Source organism: Amblyomma mixtum, chromosome 8 (genome assembly GCF_055824585.1).
Source record: "Amblyomma mixtum isolate Tamu chromosome 8, ASM5582458v1, whole genome shotgun sequence".
Classification (NCBI taxonomy): Eukaryota; Metazoa; Arthropoda; class Arachnida; order Ixodida; family Ixodidae; genus Amblyomma; species Amblyomma mixtum.
The window spans coordinates 14,433,111-14,452,644 of NC_143019.1; the positions used below are offsets into that span (position 1 = coordinate 14,433,111).

The window sequence follows — 19,534 nt, forward strand, 5'->3', positions numbered from 1 at the left end:
CTACCAAGTAAACCATGACAATGCATGGTTCCCCTAAATAAGCGCTATGTCTTCCTGACCTTCTTGAGATGACATCCTTGTCCACGAATGGTCTCCTTGGGGTGCTCCATTTCCTTTACATGTTATTTTCCACAAACACAAATCATAAATAGCCGTGAGCACCGTTTCTGTCAAACTTATTTATTCTCCAGTCCCAAAGCCGCTTGCGGCTTCAGTGCCTCGAAGCGTTGCCATTCTATAATGTGAATCATGGAACGGACCATGAACAATTGACGAGACAGTAGAGATGGTCGGTGAAATGATATGCTCCAGGGTTTCACTGTTAATTCCCGGTCGATGATGTGGATGACGTGGACCCCTGACTGTGCCTCTGGTGAGGCACTACATGTTCCGTACTGGAACTTGTAGTGGTGTCGGTACAGGGGTCCGATCGGGTGGCGGCAGGAGGAGATCCGACCGCGGCAGCCGTAGCGGCGACCGTTCCGCGCCATGGCGGCGTAGTGGGCTGCCGAAGATCCCGTGTCCCACATCGGATACCTGCACGAGTCAGGGACAGATTGAGTTGCACTGGCACTGATTTCAGGAAGACGACGCGAACTGAAATGCACTGCAATGAATGGCGTCGTAATAGGGGGCAACAGGTTTTGACAAGCAAATTAGATCTACGAATAGGCTTTCTTCCACCGTGCTACTACACATCACCACGGCGGCCAGGCGATGTCTGCATATGCTCCCGCAGGGAGCAGAGTTGCGCGAAGGTCCGTCATTTTGTTGCAAGCTTTGCGGGGAAAGCAGCTTATTGTGCGGCAGGAGCCCCACGAGAAGGCAGCTTAGAGGCACCCCTTCTCCCATAACAAAGCAGACTGCACTCAAGATGGGAGTTTCTGGCCCCCTCCGGCTCATACCTTGGCTAGGGTGTCTAACGTGTGACGTCAGCAGGGTCATGCGATCGTCCCTCCGCGAATAGCGTTACGAGCGGCGCGGGGAAACAGTCGCACAACTCTTCGGGTGCACATACGGGGTGTTTCACCTAAGACTTTGCACCATTTTTAAAAAAATACTTTTTGACTTAAAAGAGCGCTTCTTTGGGCATAGCATTGTTAGCCGGGTAGCGCCACAGAATACGCATAAGACGTGCTAACTAGCATGGAGGTTAACCGATGTTGAATAGATGTAGCCCACCGTAGGTAGTAACGTAGTAACCATTTCAGTTTTTAGCATTTCGAAAACACAGTTACCCTCGGTGCAACAAATCTTGGCTCCATCGCGCCAGAATACAGGCGCTCTTGAGAAGCTTCCAGGGAAGGCAACCTCTCCAATGCGAGCAATTCGTCCAAATAGCCGAAATTTGTTGGACCGCGGAGAGTAACAGCATTTTCGGAATTCTAAAAACTGATGCGGATATCAATTACGGTGAGCTGCACGCCTCTCAGTAATTGAGGAGCCCAACAGTAATAGTCAAAAAGTTAACTGTTCTACTTAGGTAACCAGCCTGCTAGTTAGCACACCTTAGCTGTATTTTGATGCGCAACACCAGTGAATAAGCTAGGCAAAAAAAAGCGTTCTTCGAACAAAACATTGGCAGTGGCTTAGCTCTGCTATGCCAAGATGTACGTAGGGAAAGCAGGCATGCGACACAGCTGGCGAAACGAGCGGAGGCGAGCTCAACGACGAGGCAAGCGGTGTGACGTCATACCAGAAGCGCGGCGTCCGCCAGCTGCGGCGGTTGCTAGGCAACGGCTCAGGGTCGGTCTCTGTGCCTCCTCGGAGCACCGCCACAGCGAAATCGCAGGTTCGTGGCCAATGTAGCTTTCGATACAAAAGCCTATTTTAAACAATTATGTCTTAGGTGAAACACCCTATATAAGAAGGGATACAAATGTGTCTGCGGTTCCTTCTTGGGCCTAATCGTTCAGGACGGAATTTCAATTATGAGCAAGGCAGACGACTGCTTAACGACGTACGAACTTTGGGGAATCGAAGAATGATCACATTGAGGAGTGTCCACCCAGAAAGGAATTTCAACAGCGCTTCGTTGCGATAAACCTTCTTTGATCCCTCGACCTTCGTGCGAAGTCCAGCTGTGTTGCTTGTCCTAATCGAACGTTTGCAGAGCAAGCTGTAGAGGCTGTGCGCACCTAAAGCCCTCCCAATAAAGAAAGATATATTTTGTGCAGCGAGGAAAGTCCGAAAAAAAAAAAGAGAAACGTAAATCTCTTCATGCAGTTTTAAAGAAGTTGATGCAATGGCAGCGACACAAGCATGACCGAATTACGAACGCATGACCTCATTCCAGCCATGGCATTCATAGAAGCACGTCCTACTAGTGTTTGGTGCCTATTCTATGTGTTTATTTAAGGCAAAAGGCAACTCCGCTGAGCCTTGCAGTGATGTTTTTGAAGAAGAAAAGTAGTGGTTTACTACCAACAAAATAATCTGAAAACGTAGAGAGCCATTCATTCGCCCGAAAAGAAAAAAAAATGGGGGCTCCGGTATGGCACCTCTTTCTTCCATTCACTTCCTCCTTTATCTCTTCTCTTACGGCGTGGTTCAGGTGTCCACCCAGATATGAGAGTTACTGCGCCTTTTCCTTTCCTCAAAACCAATTTTCAATTAAAATAGAACGCTTAAGCTTCGCATTTAGGAGTGGAACACGACAGCGTGTTGCAGCGCTGCCAGGGAGTCCACAGAACGTCATCGCCAGTTTCGGAGCTGCGCCTTTCCCGTTGGAAACACTTTATAACGCAAAGAATTTTTAGGAAAGGAAATGTCACAGTAACTGTCTCACATCCTGCCTCAAGCTAGGCTCTAACTTTCTAGTTAAGTTAGAGATTAGCTTGCTGAATCGCATACACAATCCGGAACATTCTGCGGCAAACAGCTGGCATGATACGATTTTTTTTCCGACGCGTGGTCCGGTTTTGCTTGCCTCTCCAGACTCTCAGCAGTTCCGATTTCTCAACCAACCAACCAACCAACGAGGACCTAAAACTCCAACCAACGACCGTCCCAACCAACGAGGACCTAAAACTCAACGTCTACCTTGACGGGACACCCATACCCGAAAAGACAACAATAAGAATTTTAGGCATGTGGGTTCAATCCAACCAGCGCAGTACTCACACTTTTACCCTGTTCAAAGCAACAACACTACAAGTCTCACGCATGATCACCCGCATCACCAACAGGCGACATGGCATGCGTGAAGAGGACACACTCAAACTAGTCAGAAGCCTTGTAGTTAGTAGAATCACGTACAGCCTACCCTACCAGTGCCTCAACAAAAACGAAATACAACAAGCGGATGCCCTGCTACGCAAAGCGTATAAGACAGCGCTCCGACTTCCGCGCAACACGTCAACCGAAAAACTCATGGCCCTGGGATTAGATAACACCTTTGAGGAGCTACGAGAGGCGCAGCTTGAGTCGCAAAAACTCAGGCTGTTGCAGACAACGACTGGAAGAGCGCTCCTGCAGAGGCTCGGATACCGCGAGCAGATGCGAGAAATGACGAGGACGGCAACGATCCCCGACGAGCTTCGCAAGACCCTCAAGGTAGCGCCAATACCAAAAAACCAAAAAACATGGATCCCAACCTCCATCGAGGGAGAAGAGAAGCGAGGGCCGACTTCATCGAAAGAACATACGCTCCTCAAGCCACGACCGTGTATGCAGACGCGTCTTGGAGAGGAGGAGACACCAAAATCGCTGTGGCGGCGGTGGTCGATTCGTCTTTACGCGAAATGACCAGCGCGTCTCTCCGAGGCTGCACAGCTGCAGAGTCCGAGGAAGTAGCCGTTGCTCTAGCGGTGGCGGAGGGCTATAGAACCGGGCGGTCGCTAACAATACTCACCGACTCTCAAACAGCCTGCCGAAATTACATGAATGGCAGGATAGGTCGTCACGCGCTCCGTATACTCCTCGCAGCGAGCGACAGAATTAAAAACCAGGAAGAACAAAGCGACAAGATCCCACACAAAATTGTGTGGGTACCGGGGCACACGGGGGTGGCAGGGAACCAAGAGGCCGACAGGATAGCTCGAGGATACATTACTTTCCGAGCATCCGATGAGCCCGCGGAACTCGCGCCAGCACCCAGGGATTACTCGGCCATACTACAAAACTACAGAGGCAGAAGATTGCGGTATCCCCCACCGCACAAATCTCTCAGCAGAGAGGAAGCTGTCACTTGGAGACAATTACAAACAGGCTCTTTCCCAAACCTACATATACTAAACAAAATGCACCCTACCATATACGCGGACAAATGTCCCTGGTGCGACGGAAAACCTACTCTCTATCACATCACATGGGCCTGCCAAAAGATAGACGTGGTCCCCAAAATACAAAACCCGAGTGCGGAGCAGTGGGAGACTCTGCTGTCCAGCGACCGCTGTGAAGACCAAGAAGGTCTGGTACAGCGAGCTCAACGGGCGGCAGTGGCCAGCGGAGCCCTGGACTGAGGGCAACCGACCACTGATTAGAGGCGGACGACTTCGACAGAGAAGACTCCTGGGGGTAAAATCAAGGAGAAAACGTCTCTGAAGATGCTCCCAAACCGCAGGAAAAAGGACTAGAGAAAAAATAACGTTTTTTCCTTCCTTCCTTCCGACGCGTGGTGCTCACAACTACAAGTACTACGAAGCCCACGGCTTTCTTCGACCGAGCGAGCAGTATATGCTGTCGCGTGAAATTGCAAATTGAGTGAGACCGAAAGTGACATATTTACTTTTTTTAGGCGGTGAGGCACTAATCACTGGTAAAGAAACAAAAAAAGAAATTGGAGATGGAAGCAAGTCATGATAAGCATACTGTGTCCTTAACGCCAACAACCCACTCATGCACAGGCTTGTGCCATCACGCATGAGCTAGACAACATTATCGACGAAAGACGTCGTTCACTATCAGTTGTCAGATACGTAAACGGCACAGAGAAGTGATAGTGCTGGCTCGTAGCTCTTTTCTTTGGAGGGCAACCGTCTTATCCGTTGCCACCCAGATATGAGACAGTTACTGCGCCGTCAGTCCTGTGTTTTGTGTGCCTTCTGTGCCCCCGTTTCTTGCGCCATACCAGTTTTTATTTCGTCTTAACCCGCAATCTTCTCTGTGACTACCTCCCAGCCATGCTCACTATCAACGAGGTTTCAAAAAGGAAATGATCGCCATTTCGTCTGTAATGGCACATGACGCATGTGCCCCATTCCAAAGCACGCGAAAAATTCACGAGGACAACTTCCTTTCTGAGCACAGTGAGTGAAATGATCGCTTTTCTTGTTGCGCATGTTTCTGACGTGGTGACTATGAGAAAAGCGTTCCCGAATGCTCGCCCTTTGTTTGCTCCTGGCAACACGTAGCGTGGTGGCGAAAGGCAAGTGATGGCACCTACGTCGCTTTCTTTTTCGTCGCTTCGTCTGTTCCTGTTCTGCGTGCGTGGTATCTGTATAAGCTAGCGTGATAACTCAACCTTGAGGCTACCCCCCCCCCCCCCCCCCCTTTGTTCACTTTTTTGAACGTCAAACCATCTTCCTACTTTCTGTCTACCGTGCAAGATTAACAAGTTATTCGAATCGGATGTGATTCGGTCACTTTCAGCGCTACACGGTAACAAATAATGCGATTTGCATACGATAACGACGGGCAGCGAAACAAGAAGTGGAATTAAGGGACATCAGTGCGCGTAAAAGGTGCTCGAAAATGCTGCAGTTTTTTTTGAAAGCGAGCGAGAGCATTTCAGAGCGAAATTGTTGCCGTCAAATACTTCCGGCCATGCTACAGAACTTGAGCTATCAAAGTCAGGACAAAGTAGAAAGTCAGCCACAAAACCAATAAATCAACAATATGGTGAAGCGCCCAAAACTTGAAGTGCGCAGTTACAGCTTTAAGTGCTTCCGAGCTAAACGTACGTGCCACGCAAGCCAACAAGATAAAAAATAATCTAAGATGGCGAGCAGCATCGTGCTTCAGGCTAACCTCTGCCGTTGGCTAATCCCGAGAGTAACAGCTGCCCACGACAGCCTCCAGTGCGACTAGTTCCACGCCAAAATAACCACTTTTTTAAAAACAGGAAACAGAACTCAATAAATTGACCTTTTTAAGTTCTTCGGTACTCACATTACATTGCCACATTGCTTGTTTATGCTGTTTATTTAGAACGCAGAGTATGCTCGTGTTCACCAAACCCACTCGAGAGCTAACGACACATCCGAACCTGATTAATGATCGACTGGTCATAAATTTGCTAGTTTGACAGGGGTGTAAAATGCGAGTAATAAAACAGCAGCAAACGCAGCGTAGCTTACCTGAAGAAACGGTCCACCTTCACACCCAGAGGGCCAAATCGCAGTGGGTACCGGGACATCTCGCAGATCAGGAACGACACGCAGTTTTCCACGTCGTTCATCCGCACCAGGTTCAGGTGCCTGCGGACGCGAGCCCTGAGGAAGGAGGAGTTCGTGGGCTGCACCACCAACATGGGGTCGAAGTAGAAGGGGTACTTGCTCAACCTGCGCATGACCGGGCGGCTGGTCACGTTCGCCACGTTTCTCAGCGGCCCGGAAGACACATTGTGCGACGTCGATGAAGCCTTCATCGGTGCGGCAGTCGTGCCATCGGTCGTCGAGATTTTCGATGAGACCGGCGTTGTGGTCGTAGGTGACGACAGGATCGGCGTTGTCGTTGTGGTCGAGGTTCGCGACGTCTTGGCGGCGCTCCCGCGTAGCCTCGTGGGTCGGTTGGGAGGTCGGACGGATTCCACAAGCTTGGCGACCTCGGGGCTTCGAAGCAGCGACGCGTAGTACCTGCGCAGTTCTCTCACCACGATGGGGTCGTTCACGAGGTTGACCAGGCTTTGCATGGCCGTTGCTACGCGGCTGACGAAACGGTCTTCGGCACGCCTCGACCCGAACACCCGGTTCCGGAGCCAGGAGAGGGGTGAATCCGGCGGGAACGTCTCCTGAGCGACGCAGCTCAGCAGTGGGGACCACGCCAACAGGAAGAGGATGCACGTGCTAAGTTTCATGGCTGCGGACACACGAGATCGGACTTGGACGAAGCAGTGAAATTCCACGTGTGCCCGCGCAGACTGAAAGACGCTCTCCCGTGCAGTCTGTCTGCTGCTCCGTCTGCTGGCGACTGAAAAGCCACGCCCGTTGACGTCAGGCAGGATGGAAAGGAGGAAAAGAGGGGGGGGGGGGGGGTAGTGTTTTGCAAATAACTTAAACTCGTCCTTGTGGGATGGAAATCTGGCTTTTGTCAAGGCTGCAGCGTCGCCCTCCCCCTCCCGTCCATCTTCACAGCGGACGCGTCATCCCGAAAGAGTTCTTATCGTCAAGGGAATGAATGGGATGTGCTACAATGCTGGAGGGAACCAGTTCTTTCTTAATCAAGTTGCCCCCCCCCCCCCCCCCCCTTTTTGTATCCGGGGTTTACAGAAGCTAGAATGTTCAGCATGATAAGCTGACAGCTGATTATCTTTACAGGGCTGTCAGATAGGACTGTCTGAATTTCCGGAATATAGTCCGCACCAATTGTATAGTCGCCAGGGGAAAATTCCGGCTAAAAATAAATTTTCTTGCTTAGAACTCCGGACTCGGTGTCTAGAGTACACAGGGATGAATTCAGGTTTTCTAGATTAGTATTTTAGAGTCACCTTGAATGCAGCCGAGAAGGCTGTTCGTCTTTTCGGAGCCAGCCATCCGAACAGTTTTGACTGTGCTACCCTTGGCGTTACGTCTACATTTACACGTCCGGGTATTTATTATTTATTTATATTCACGACGTATGCAGCATGAGCTCACAAATACAAACACTTTAAAGCCTCCACTCATCGTTATCGCGACAGCATTTGCTTGCATATCGAAGCTGATTGCATATCGGCGCTGATTTCGCTATGTTGCTTACCACGGTAACAAAGCGTAGGCGCCTACTCAGGGCAAGTTTTTTCTCTTTTTTTTTTCACTTCATAGCCACCGGTAGGCTTCTCCGGCTACGACAGAAAAGCTGAAAGAATAAAATAACGTATTGTCCGCATACATTGATAGTCCGCATGACGCAAAACTGCAGCTTTTAAACATGTATATTCCGCGGCCTGTACGGTTCGGAAATTACGGTAGGTTTGAAGAGCATCTGCTGTTCTGTCTATCACCCTTTTTTATTTCGCATGCATTTTTCAGAATACGCATCCGTGTATTAGAGTTGTAGTTTGGGCTTTTTGGTCTTGTGAGTTGGCTAGAGGGAGTTGCGCCAAGAGGCGAGGACAAACACAGAAGTTAACAGGATAGGCGCCGAGCTACTAACAATTTATTGAGAGCGACGAGCAGGTTTCAGGTGCAAGCCAGGGTCTACGTGACACCAGAAAGCCAACAACAGCTCGTAAAGCAAATAAATTTTCGTATCGAAACAGCACTAATCAATGGCCTATCAAACGTTTGGCACGTATATAGCAAGAATTCAACATTCAGCGGAACCGGTGAGCCGAAACCAAGACCAGTGCCAAAGGTTTGTAACCGGATACAAACGCCTGTAGCCGTTTGTATTCAGCCGTTTTGAGTTGTAAACAACTCAAAAACGAAGCGTCTTTTCTCCGTCAAAGGACCCCCTTTCAGTCAATGGCGCCGGGAGATTCTCGTGAACCTGCTAGCGTGAGTATGCAGGGAGTGGTAAGTGAAATGGGGTAATCGCCTCCCTGCATTGTAAAGCCGCTCCCTGCATTGTGACACTAGTAGGTTCATGAGAATCGGCTGACGCTGTTGTCTGTAAGGGGGTCGTTTTACAGGGAAAAACAGCTTTGTTCCCACGCGAGAAAACGCGGGTCAGGTTCGCCAGAATTTTGCCCGCAAGTAACCTCGTCCAACCATTGCAAAGAATGTCCCAAACTGGAAAATGTACTTCGCCTGGCGGCCGCTGGAATGGTGGGTTACGGGAAAAAAAGTCCATTCTGTGACCCCCCACCCCCTCCTTTGGCTGATAGCTTGAAGGGTGTTGGCAGCAGTGCGCACATCGTACGCATCGCTCTAAATTCTACTGCCTTTGCAGGATCAACTACGGCGCCGTTCATCTGCCGAGAAGCTTGACCTTGGCGGCATATCGTCTTCGCACGGGCACCACCGTATCACTGTAGTGATAGGCGTATCGCAGCCTTGCCTGCTGGGATCTGTCTACGTGGGATTACCGCCAACGACCGCCTTTAAAAGAGAAGCCACATCAATCTGCTCTTCAGTTTGGCAGCAGTGCGCACATCGTACGCATCGCTCTAAATTCTACTGCCTTTGCAGGTAAGCGATTTACTTCTATTGGTCGTCTTTTGACGCTACTCTGCGTACTGCTGCCAAACTTGAATCTGATTTCACCTTTGTTCGTTAAAACTGTAACCTTGTAATCCTCAAGCATGACGAAGGAAGTCATGAAAGCACTTGAGGATTTTAAACGAGAAATGAGGCACGAACTGCGCTCCGTGAAGGATAGCGTCAAATTCTGTAGTGACACGTGTGACGAAACAAAAGTGATTAGCTCCGAAGTTAAAGCACTCAGACAAGAGGTCAGCGAACTCTTGAAATGCAATGAAAGTCTGCGAAAGGAAAACCGGCGACTGACGCAAAGAGTTGAGGAACTTGAGCAGTACAGTCGTCTGAATAATTTAGAGATAAAAGGTGTCAATTCAACAGAAAGCCCCCAGGACATAGTGATGAAAGTTGGTGAGCTAATCGAAGAGCCTGTCTCTGAGGGCGATATTGATACCTGTCACAGGGTTCCCACTCAGAAGTCTGATGAGACCAATATCGTAGTTCGATTTGTGAGAAGGGAGAAGCGACATGCTTTTCTTTCGAAGGCTAGGAAACACAGGATTACAAACGACAAACTCGGTTCCGATGAAAAAGATCCTGTGTTTGTTAATGAGCACCTCACGCAGACTAACAAGAAGTTGCTCGGGGCGGCTGTTGCACGCAAAAAGCAGGTTGGTTGGAAATTTGTTTGGACCTCCGGATGCAAAGTGCTTGCACGCAAGAATGAGACGGGTGATGTGCTAAAGATCCGAGATCTGTCTGATTTAGACAAGATGACTGCTTAAGGTGTGTTTTGCTGATGAGAAAACTGTTGCTGTTTTTTTTTTCCTCATGTATTCCTCACCAACATGTCGTTATTATGACAATCATAGCTTTAACTTAACCTATTGCTCAGAGAGAACTAGATTTTCTGCAGTTCATTTAAATGTTCGTACCATGAAAAATAAGGGCGACTGTATCAACTTGTTCTTTGAATCTTTAAAAGTAAAATTTGATGCAATCTTGTCTACAGAGACTTGGTTGACCACTAACAACGATCACGTTTTACTTCCTGGTTACAATTATAATGGTCTTGTTAGGTCGAGTGGCAGGGGCGGTGGTGTTGCAATTTATGTCAAAACTTGCTATCCACAAAGGGTCATAGAAGAGTTTTCGATCATGTCTGCAAACGTTGAATCTTTGGTCATAGCTTTGCCCCATACTATAGTTGCTACAGTATACAGACCACCTGCTGGTAACCGACTACAATTTTTCCGGTTCTTTGAAAATATTTTGGAACACCTAACGTCTGCCAATCTTCCGTTTGTTCTTATGAGCGATGTCAACATAAACCTTATGTCTGATGACAATATCACACGTGAACTAAATAGTATTATTCATACATACGCATGCTCTAACATTATCACTTTACCCACACGAGTAACTCCATCTACTGCTACTTTGCTAGACATTTGCGTCACAAATGTATTACTTCCTGAAACTGTGTCTGGTGTGCTGATCAATGACATTAGTGATCATTTGCCAGTTTTCTGTTTTCTTCCTGCTAGATTATATCAACCTAAATTTTCTGTGATAACATATAAGACTAGAGATATTAATGAAGAATCTTTATATAGATTCAAGTCACTGGTTGACGATGTTTCCTGGGACACCATATACGAGATGACCGATGTAAATGATGCCTATGAAGCTTTTCTTCATAAATTTTTGGCATGCTATGATGAAGCTTTTCCGCTGAAGGAGAGGAAGGTTAAAAGTAAGAAGTTTAGAAAACCATGGATAAATAAAGCATTGTATGATAAAATTAAAACCAGGAATAAAATGTACAATAAATTTATTGAAACTAGAAATACTGATCTCTTTGCTGAATACAAAAAAATATAGGAACAAACTAAATAAAGAACTGAAGACAGCCAAATCCGATTACTATGTTCAGCGCTTTTCGGCAATACGCAGTGACTCTAAGAAAGTGTGGTGGCAAGTAAATAATTTGCTGAATAGAAAAACTCAGTCTGAATTATCAGAAATAGTTACAGCAAACGGAGTAATGGCTGGCTCTGATTTAGCAACAGCAATGAATCAGTTTTTGTTAATGTGGGCAATGCTGATTGCACTGACCCAATCTCGTGTGAAACGTACTCAAACCTAATAACACCATTATCAAACTCTATCACCTTCTATTCTGTAACTCCCACTGAAGTAGCTGGTTTAATCAGAAACTTAAAAGACAGCGCATCGGCAGGGCATGACGATATTAAGGCTTCTCCCGTGAAACACGTGGCAACGTCCATATGTGGTGTCTTAACGTACATTGCTAACCTTATGCTTACAACCGGCACGTTCCCAAGTTACTTAAAGATAGCTCGTGTGTGTCCCGTACATAAGGGCGGAAACAGAAATGAAATATCAAACTATCGGCCGATCTCTATATTGCCAATGTTATCTAAAGTGTTTGAGGGAGTAATAAACGTTAGGCTCGAAAGCTTTTTTCATAAATACAATATTATCACTAGCTCGCAATATGGATTCAGGAAGAAAAAGTCTACAGAACAAGCATTGTTAACCATTAAAGAGAAAATAATTGATAATGTTGAATGTCGGAAATACACACTTGGTTTATTTCTTGACTTTCGAAAGGCCTTCGACTGCGTTCAACATGACATTTTATTACAAAAACTGGCGGATTATGGAGTGCGTGGTATACCTCTTGACTTATTAAGAAGTTATTTGTATAACAGGCTACAGTATGTGCAAGTTCATGATTGCTCTTCCACTAGTATGATTATAAAACAAGGTGTTCCCCAAGGATCAATTCTGGGACCATTATTATTCATAATATATAGTAATGACATAACTAATATTCCTAATTCACCCGATCTAATAATGTATGCTGATGACACAAATGCCTTTTTTACAGAATGTTCTTTGCCTAGATTAGCAATAAGGGTCAATGACTATTTAAATAGGTTAGAGAATTGGTTAATGGCAAATAAACTTGGCCTGAATCTCACGAAAACCACATACATAATATTTAGACCCATCAACTCTACTGTACAATGTGCTGTAGTTATAAAATACAAAAACAATATCATAGCACAAGTGTCCAACCACAAATTTCTAGGTGTTTGGTTCAATGAAAACCTTTCATGGAATGTGCAAGTTTCAAATTTAGTGAAAGATCTCAGTAAAACTGTAGGGTGTCTTTACAAAATTACTAACTTAGTACCAACTTGGCTCAAGATTTCATTGTATTATGCTCTTTTTTATTCCAAAATATCATACTGTATTCTTGTTTGGGGAACCACTGGATCCGGTAACTTTAATAGGTTGCTTGTTCTCCAGAAAAAAGCTCTAAGAGCCATTGAAGGCTATTATGGGAGACCGCGAGATTTACCTACAGAACCATTATACAAAAAACATGCTATTCTACCAGTACAACAAATTTATTATTTTCGTTTACTGCAGTATATTCACCATAACAGATTGTATGCCACTCTACCTGACAGACCTGCCATAATGTACCATCTGAGAACACGAAAAAAACTTGTGCCCATCACTCGGACTAACTACGGGAAACAGAAATTAACTTTCCAGGTACCATTTGTCATCAACCAAACTTCACTAGAACGGGAATTCTCGTCATCAACTAAGGTATTTAAAAAATGTATAAAAAAATATTTGGAAGAGAATCCTGTTTAGTTTTTTGGCCTATACTTGGTATAATATATGTTTTTTACTAGTCTTTGCTTACATGAAAACGTCCTGCGGCATAAAATTTGTCAATTCATGCTTGTTTATGCCATATTGTTGTTATATTATTTGTTGTCATTGATGTATTTAATTCATGCTTGTTTATTCATATTATTTTAGTTGGTGTGATTGATGTATCAATTCATGCTTGTTTGTGTCATATTGTTGTTGTATTATTTAGTTTCTTTGTTTGTCCTGCATAGGCGCTAAAGGTGTGTGCTGCCGCCTGTATCGGGGAGCCAAGGCCTAGTCAGGCCTACCGCCTTTTGCTTTGGCTTCCCCTTTCATTTTTGAAAGAAAATAAACACCAAACCAAACCAAACCAAACCAAATGTTTTGGGCTTCAGTCCCCCAGCTTTGGCCGTATATCCACAGAAAGTTCTCGGTTCTACTCTTTGTACACAGAATAACCTGCCTATATTTTCGTTAACCACCATACTATCGCGTCGCGGTGGGGAAATACTATAGTTACCTTCAGAATAATGGCCTGAGGGGCGAGTTGGTGCATGATGAAACGAACGCTGGCGCAACAAGGACACTAACTACAAAGGGACACCACATGCGCACAATTGTTTATCCCTACTTGAATTTTACCCTAGATCTACGTTTGTTTCCTTTGAAACAGAAACGTACTTGCAGAGAAGAGGCATTTGCATCGGTTCGTGTGTTGCCCGTGCGTTGTGTAATATATTTTTATCAACTGTTGACCGTGCTTTAGCTTCTTCCCTTGAGAGTAGCCCAGTCCTGCGAATTTTGAGATACGTGGACGACTTCTTGGTGATAACGAGCAGTACTAACTCTGCATTGACGCCCCCCAGCACAGTGGGAAGAATCTTATCCGTTTTCAGACAGCAGGGAAAAGGGCTGGCTTTTACTCACGAATTTCCAGACAACAACAGCTTGCAGTTTTTAGATATCAATATCAAGTTTTTTAGAAGGACGAGTGTGTTGGATGTATTCCCCCTGAGCAAAAAAAGGAACTGCTTCCGTACGGATCGGTGCACTCCAACACTGTCAAAAGGGCGACCGCTTCACTTTGGCTCGAGTCCGCATTGCTTAAGTCCTGTGCTCACATGGCTGAGGCTAGCTTCAACAATCAGACTGAAAGGCTTTAAATAGCTGGCATCCCGCGTTCTGTCGTCTGCAGCGTAGCAGAGACCCTCCTTCAAAAAATGAAAGGCAAGAGGAAAAAATCCCGTGATAAGCTGGGATCAGGGCGACCACAAGTGGTCCCTTATATACACCGAGTGGAATACAGCTTGAAGAAGGTTGCTGACCGGTACGACTTTCCTGTCGTTTTCTCCGCGCCCAAAAAGCTGAGCGGTGGTTAATGCTCGCGGATCGGCCAGAAGAAGAAAGCCCTGTGCGAAAAGAGGTACGGCAGGCATTTCGTTTCCTGTGCCGTCGGAGTGGTGTATGAAATCCCACTGACGTTGTCTGTTGTTTGTTTAGGTGGATTGTTAACTTTGTTAATGGTTTTTTTTTTCCTTTCTGTTGTTTTTTCTGGTTCTGACTGCTTTTGCTTCACATGTTTGATTCTGCTTTTGCTACGACTGTCACTTGTTTCTTACTTTTAATTTTGGTGTTTGATTTCTGTCTGCTTTTGCTTCTCATGCATGACACTGCTTTTGCCAAGAGATGGCCTCCTCTTATGTCTTTTATCAAAATCTGTTTATCTGCAGGGGTTAAAGGTTTCTTCTCTGTTTTTCCTGACGTTGCTGCTTCTTTTCCACGTGTTGGGTTCAGAGCGAACAGCACGACGGTGGTGATCGGACACCCCCTTATCTGCTTTGTTTTCGCCTTACAGATTTCAACGACGAACCCTCCTGCACTCGACTCAAGACAGCACTAAGTGTGACGTCACAGACTTTTGCGCCACCGCGCTTCTACCGGCCGAGCTGTAAACGGGTCACACGAGCAGCAGCGACGGTGGTGATCGGACGCCCCCTTATCTGCTTTGTTTTCGCCTTACAGGTTGGTGAAAAACCTACTTTTCTACTTGCCATTTTTTTCTTTCACCACCGCTGCTGCTGCCGTGTTGCTCGCTGCTGCCTTGTTGCTCGTTGCTGCCTTGTTTTCTACCGTGCTCTCAGTTGTAGTGTTAGGAGAAAGATTTTCCGAATTTAAACCTGTATGTTGCACAAGCTATACCAAGGCTAACATGCCGGGGACATGCCCTTCCTGCGAAAAATGTCTGCCAAATGACGGACTCGCCATCAAGTGCGCCGAATGTGAGTACACCTACCATCTCGGCAATTGCTCTGGTGTCTCTGCGTCAACATATAAGGGAAAAGGCGAGAAAGGTCGCAAAGCGTGGCGATGTCCAGAATGTCGCAAAACAAACGCAGGAAGCTCTGACTCACCCAGTACGCAACCTGACCTTGCTAGCTGTTTAGCCGGCATATGTCAAAAACTTGATGCTCTTGCTGGCCTCCCTGACCAAGTCGATGAAGTGAAGAAGTCCATTGAACTAATGTCAAAAAAATACGATGATATACTTGAACAACAGGTAAAACATGAGAAAGAGATCTGTACCTTAAAGAAACGTGTTAGTGCACTTGAGACCAGAGTCGACGCTGATGATGTTGAGTCATTGAAAATGACTGTGAACGACCTTGAGTGGCGAAACAGAAAGCTGAACCTTGAGGTGCAAGGCATACCAGTGACAAATGATGAGAATCTGATGGAAAAGGTAAATAACTAGGGGTGTGCGAATATTCGAAATTTTCGAATATATTTCGAATATTATATTTTTAGTATTCGTATTCGATTCGAAATCCAAGTATTCGTGTTCTTTCGAATATTCGACCCGACGCGAATAATCGTATCTAGCCGAATATTCATTGTGAGCACCGGTGTTCATTTCGGTCCGCAAGCCCTATCGACTGAGACATAACAACATGGCGGCTCCCAGAGCAATGCGCATGGATGAAGGAAAATATTTCCTTCGAATTTTTCCTTCCTCCAAGGGCCATGCCTTAGCTGACTGCGCCGGTGAGCTTCTTTGTGGCTATACCAGCTTCGCAGGTATAGTCAGAGCTGTGCACGAAGTACCTCGCAATACGTGCCAGTTCAGTGCCAAGTGGGAGGGCATTTTCTGTGGCTGGAGGAGTCGTTCCAACTAGAAGGAAACTACTTCTGCCTGACCATGTGGAGCAGCTGGTTTTCCTTCACGACAACCTTTTATGTTCATCCGAGCAACGCTTTTTTGTGCTGATGGCAAGCTAGCCTTAATCAGTGCTGTGTACTAGCCATCCTCTTTCATATTTCCACTCTTCTGAGAATAATGTTCGAGACTTTGATACTTTTTGTGCAGCCACACACACCTTTTGTGTTCATTTAATAATCGATAGTTGAACTGTGATGTTCTTGGGTGCTCAAATAAATATTTTGTAGTGGTTAAATGCGTCTGTCCTTGATTATTCGATATTCGATTCGATATTCGGAATGAATTATTCGATTCGTATTCGAAAAATTTGATATTCGCACACCCCTATAAAATAACGTATCAAAATCTGTGGATCTGCCAGAGCTTACATTGAACGACGTCGATATTGTGCACAGACTTCCTTCAAAGCCAGGAAAGGTGCCCGGGATCATGGTACGGTTTTCAAAGCTCTCAACTCGTGACATGTGGTTTCAGAAGCGTACAGCTTTAAGAGACGCTCACTCGGATGTATCAGTCAGCGAAAACATGACGCGTCAAAGCCGTGAGCTGTTGCGGTATGCAAAGGCTTGGGCAGGTGAAAATGATTACCAGTACGCTTGGCACTGGAATGGGAAAGTGTTCGTTAGAAGGAAACAACGCGATCCTGCGATTGTCATTCGTTGTCCAGCAGATTTAGACCAGTTGTAAAGCCAGTAATGGCGGCAATACGCGGCACTCTTTTTCCAATGGCTCTTTCTACTGATCTAGTTAATATTTCTGACCTCAATAGTTTCATTAAGCCTGATAATCCTCATTGTTGCTCTTGCATTCATGTTAATCTCAGATCTGGTCGAAATAAGCAAGAAGAACTTGTCTGTTTTTTCAGAGAAGTGCAACTCGTTTCAATGTTATGTTTTCTGAAACGTGGTTTACTTGTGAAGGTGACGTCTATGTGATTCCGACGTACAAGTGTTTCTATATGAACCGATCCATAAGAAGGGGAGGTAGTGTTTCAATGTTAGTTTCGAATATTATGGAATCAGAAATGGTGCCTGAATTTTGTTGTATTACGCCCCATTACGAAGTCCTGGCAGTCATTGTCTGACACAAGGATATTTTGTGTCTGCTATCGTCCACCGGGTAGCAGTTCTGCTGAGCTCTTTTTATTTCTTGATTCATTCCTAGAATTTGTTAACATGAACCAATATCAGTTAATTTTAGGTGGTGATTTTAACATTGACATGCTGGCCAACAATAACACAACAATCGAGTTCAATACTTTACTTAACGTCCACTCCTGTGAAAATGTCATCATGTCACCTACACGGATTACGACAGAATCAGAAACACTTTTAGATCTTTTCATAACAAACTCCAAAACAGAAAGCTTGAAATCAGGCACCATTGTTTATGCTCTGAGTGATCACATGCCAATATTCATATCTGTCAATCTTGCTCCGATTTCTCAACGACAACCCGACCAAATGTCATTTTATCGAGTTATAAATCATCATCACACGTTATGCGAGTTCAAGGAACGCTTATATATTGTTAACTGGGAACATGTTTTTGAGGAAAGCGACCCTGATGAGCCGCCGCGGTGGCTCAGTGGCTATGGTGCTCGGCTGCTGACCCAAAAGACGCGGGTTCGATCCCGGCCGCGGCGGCTAGAATTTCTTTGGAGGAGAAATTCTAGAGGCCCGTGTACTGTGCGATGTCAGTGCACGTTAAAGAACCCCAGGTGGTCGAAATTTCCGGAGCCCTCTACTACGGCGTCTCTCATAGCCTTAGTCGCTTTGGGACGTTAAACCCCATAAACCAAACCAAACCAAACCGACCCTGATGAAGCATACGAAAATTTTTTAGAGATTGTTACTGACATTTATAATGCTTCCTTTCCACTTAAGAAATTCTCCCAGTCAAAGAAAAGTAAGAAACCATGGGTCGACAAAGACATGTTGCAGTTGATAAGAAAACGCGATAAACTTTACAGAGTGTTTTTACAAAGTAGATGTCCTGAAGCGCTGAAAACATTCAAAAAATTTAGGAACTTCGTCACAAAGCAACTTCGCGTCGCTAAAAAGCAATATATTTATAACCGATTTAATTCAACTGGTGGACAATCTGAAAAAGTTTGGAAGGTTTTAAAATCTATCTTCAGTAATTCTTCCGAATCGACCACAAAAATTAATCATGAAGGGACTGAATTAAAAGGTTCTGATCTAGCAGATGCCTTTAATGACTACATTCTTTCCTTTGCTGACACATCAAGTGGCGACGTAAATCTGTCCTATATGAGTGCCAGAAATGGTGAAACATTTCTAACACCGGTTACAGTAAATGAAGTAATTACAGAATTTTTAGCGCTTAATAATAGTAAAGCTACAGATGCGTCAGGTTTTCAGATACAGCCAATAATTTACTATCGACATTCTTGCACCTTCCCTCGCCCATATCTTCAACCTATCCTTAGTTTACGGTGTTTTTCCGCATCTTATGCAAAGGGCAAAAGTCACACAGTAGTGTATAAAAAAGGAAACAAAAATGAAATGGGAAACTGTCGCCCGATATCAATCTTACCGGTGTTTTCCAAAGGCCTCGAAAAAGTTATTCTTAAACGGCTATCCTCCGTCACTGAAAGATGTAACATTATCACTACCGCTCAGTATGGGTTTCGTAAAAATAGATCCGACTGAGTTAGCTCTCCTTGCTCAGAAAGAATTCATACTAAAACATTTTGAAGCCAAAAACATGGTACTTGGTTTATTTTTAGATTTTTCAAAGGCGTTTGACCTTGTTAATCACTCTGTGCTGCTTAAAAAATTAGACCACTACGGTATTAGAGGCATAGCCCATATGCTGATTTCCTCATACTTGCGACATAGATCTCAGTTTGTTAGTATTGCCGGTGAATGCTCCCAGTTGAAAGCGGTAGCTTCTGGCGTTCCGCAAGGGAGCATTTTGGGTCCGTTTCTTTTTGTTCTTTATATTAATGATATTGTTCGCATCGATAGCACTGCTAAGTACATAATTTATGCAGATGACACTAGTCTGTTTTTTTCGGGTACTTCAACGGCTGATCTCGCAAATCCAGCTAATAAAACCTTAAAAGAAATAAATACTTGGACTGCTAATAATCACTTAAGAATTAACGTTAGTAAAACTGCAGCCGTCATGTTCCACCCACGTCACAAACACTTTGAGCTTCCTCTAATTGAATTAAACAATACCAGAATAGAATTTGTGCAGTCTGTGAAAACTCTGGGCGTTTACTTTGCAGCAGATATGTCGTGGAATGACCATATTAATTACGTCGTTCAGAAACTTTCCATAACAGTTGGTATCATGCGCCGCC

The 19,534-nt window shown here is 45.2% G+C and overlaps 2 protein-coding genes across 5 annotated transcripts in view; one reads left to right on the plus strand and one right to left on the minus strand.

The window, feature by feature from the left end:
• Positions 1-176: 176 nt before the first annotated feature.
• On the minus strand, positions 177-7,088 carry LOC149331431 (uncharacterized). Its single transcript, XM_089557345.1, has 2 exons — positions 6,300-7,088; positions 177-537 (listed from the first exon to the last, which is right to left on the minus strand). Exons 1-2 carry the CDS (start codon positions 7,016-7,018, stop codon positions 177-179), a joined length of 1,080 nt encoding a protein of 359 aa, XP_089413471.1. The 5' UTR covers positions 7,019-7,088.
• Positions 7,089-14,887: 7,799 nt separating this feature from the next.
• LOC149331432 (uncharacterized) overlaps positions 14,888-19,534 on the plus strand; it is a 30,302-nt gene continuing 25,655 nt past the window's right edge. For 2 of the 4 annotated variants that reach the window (XM_089556568.1, XM_089556566.1), the window contains exon 1: positions 14,888-15,262. Coding sequence is in view for 1 of the 4 variants with exons in the window: in XM_089556566.1 (XP_089412692.1) it covers positions 15,261-15,262 (2 nt within the window). In the remaining 3 variants the exon portion in view is untranslated. The remainder of the gene's footprint in view (positions 15,263-19,534) is intronic. The other 2 variants (XM_089556570.1, XM_089556569.1) reach the window with 2 other exon arrangements.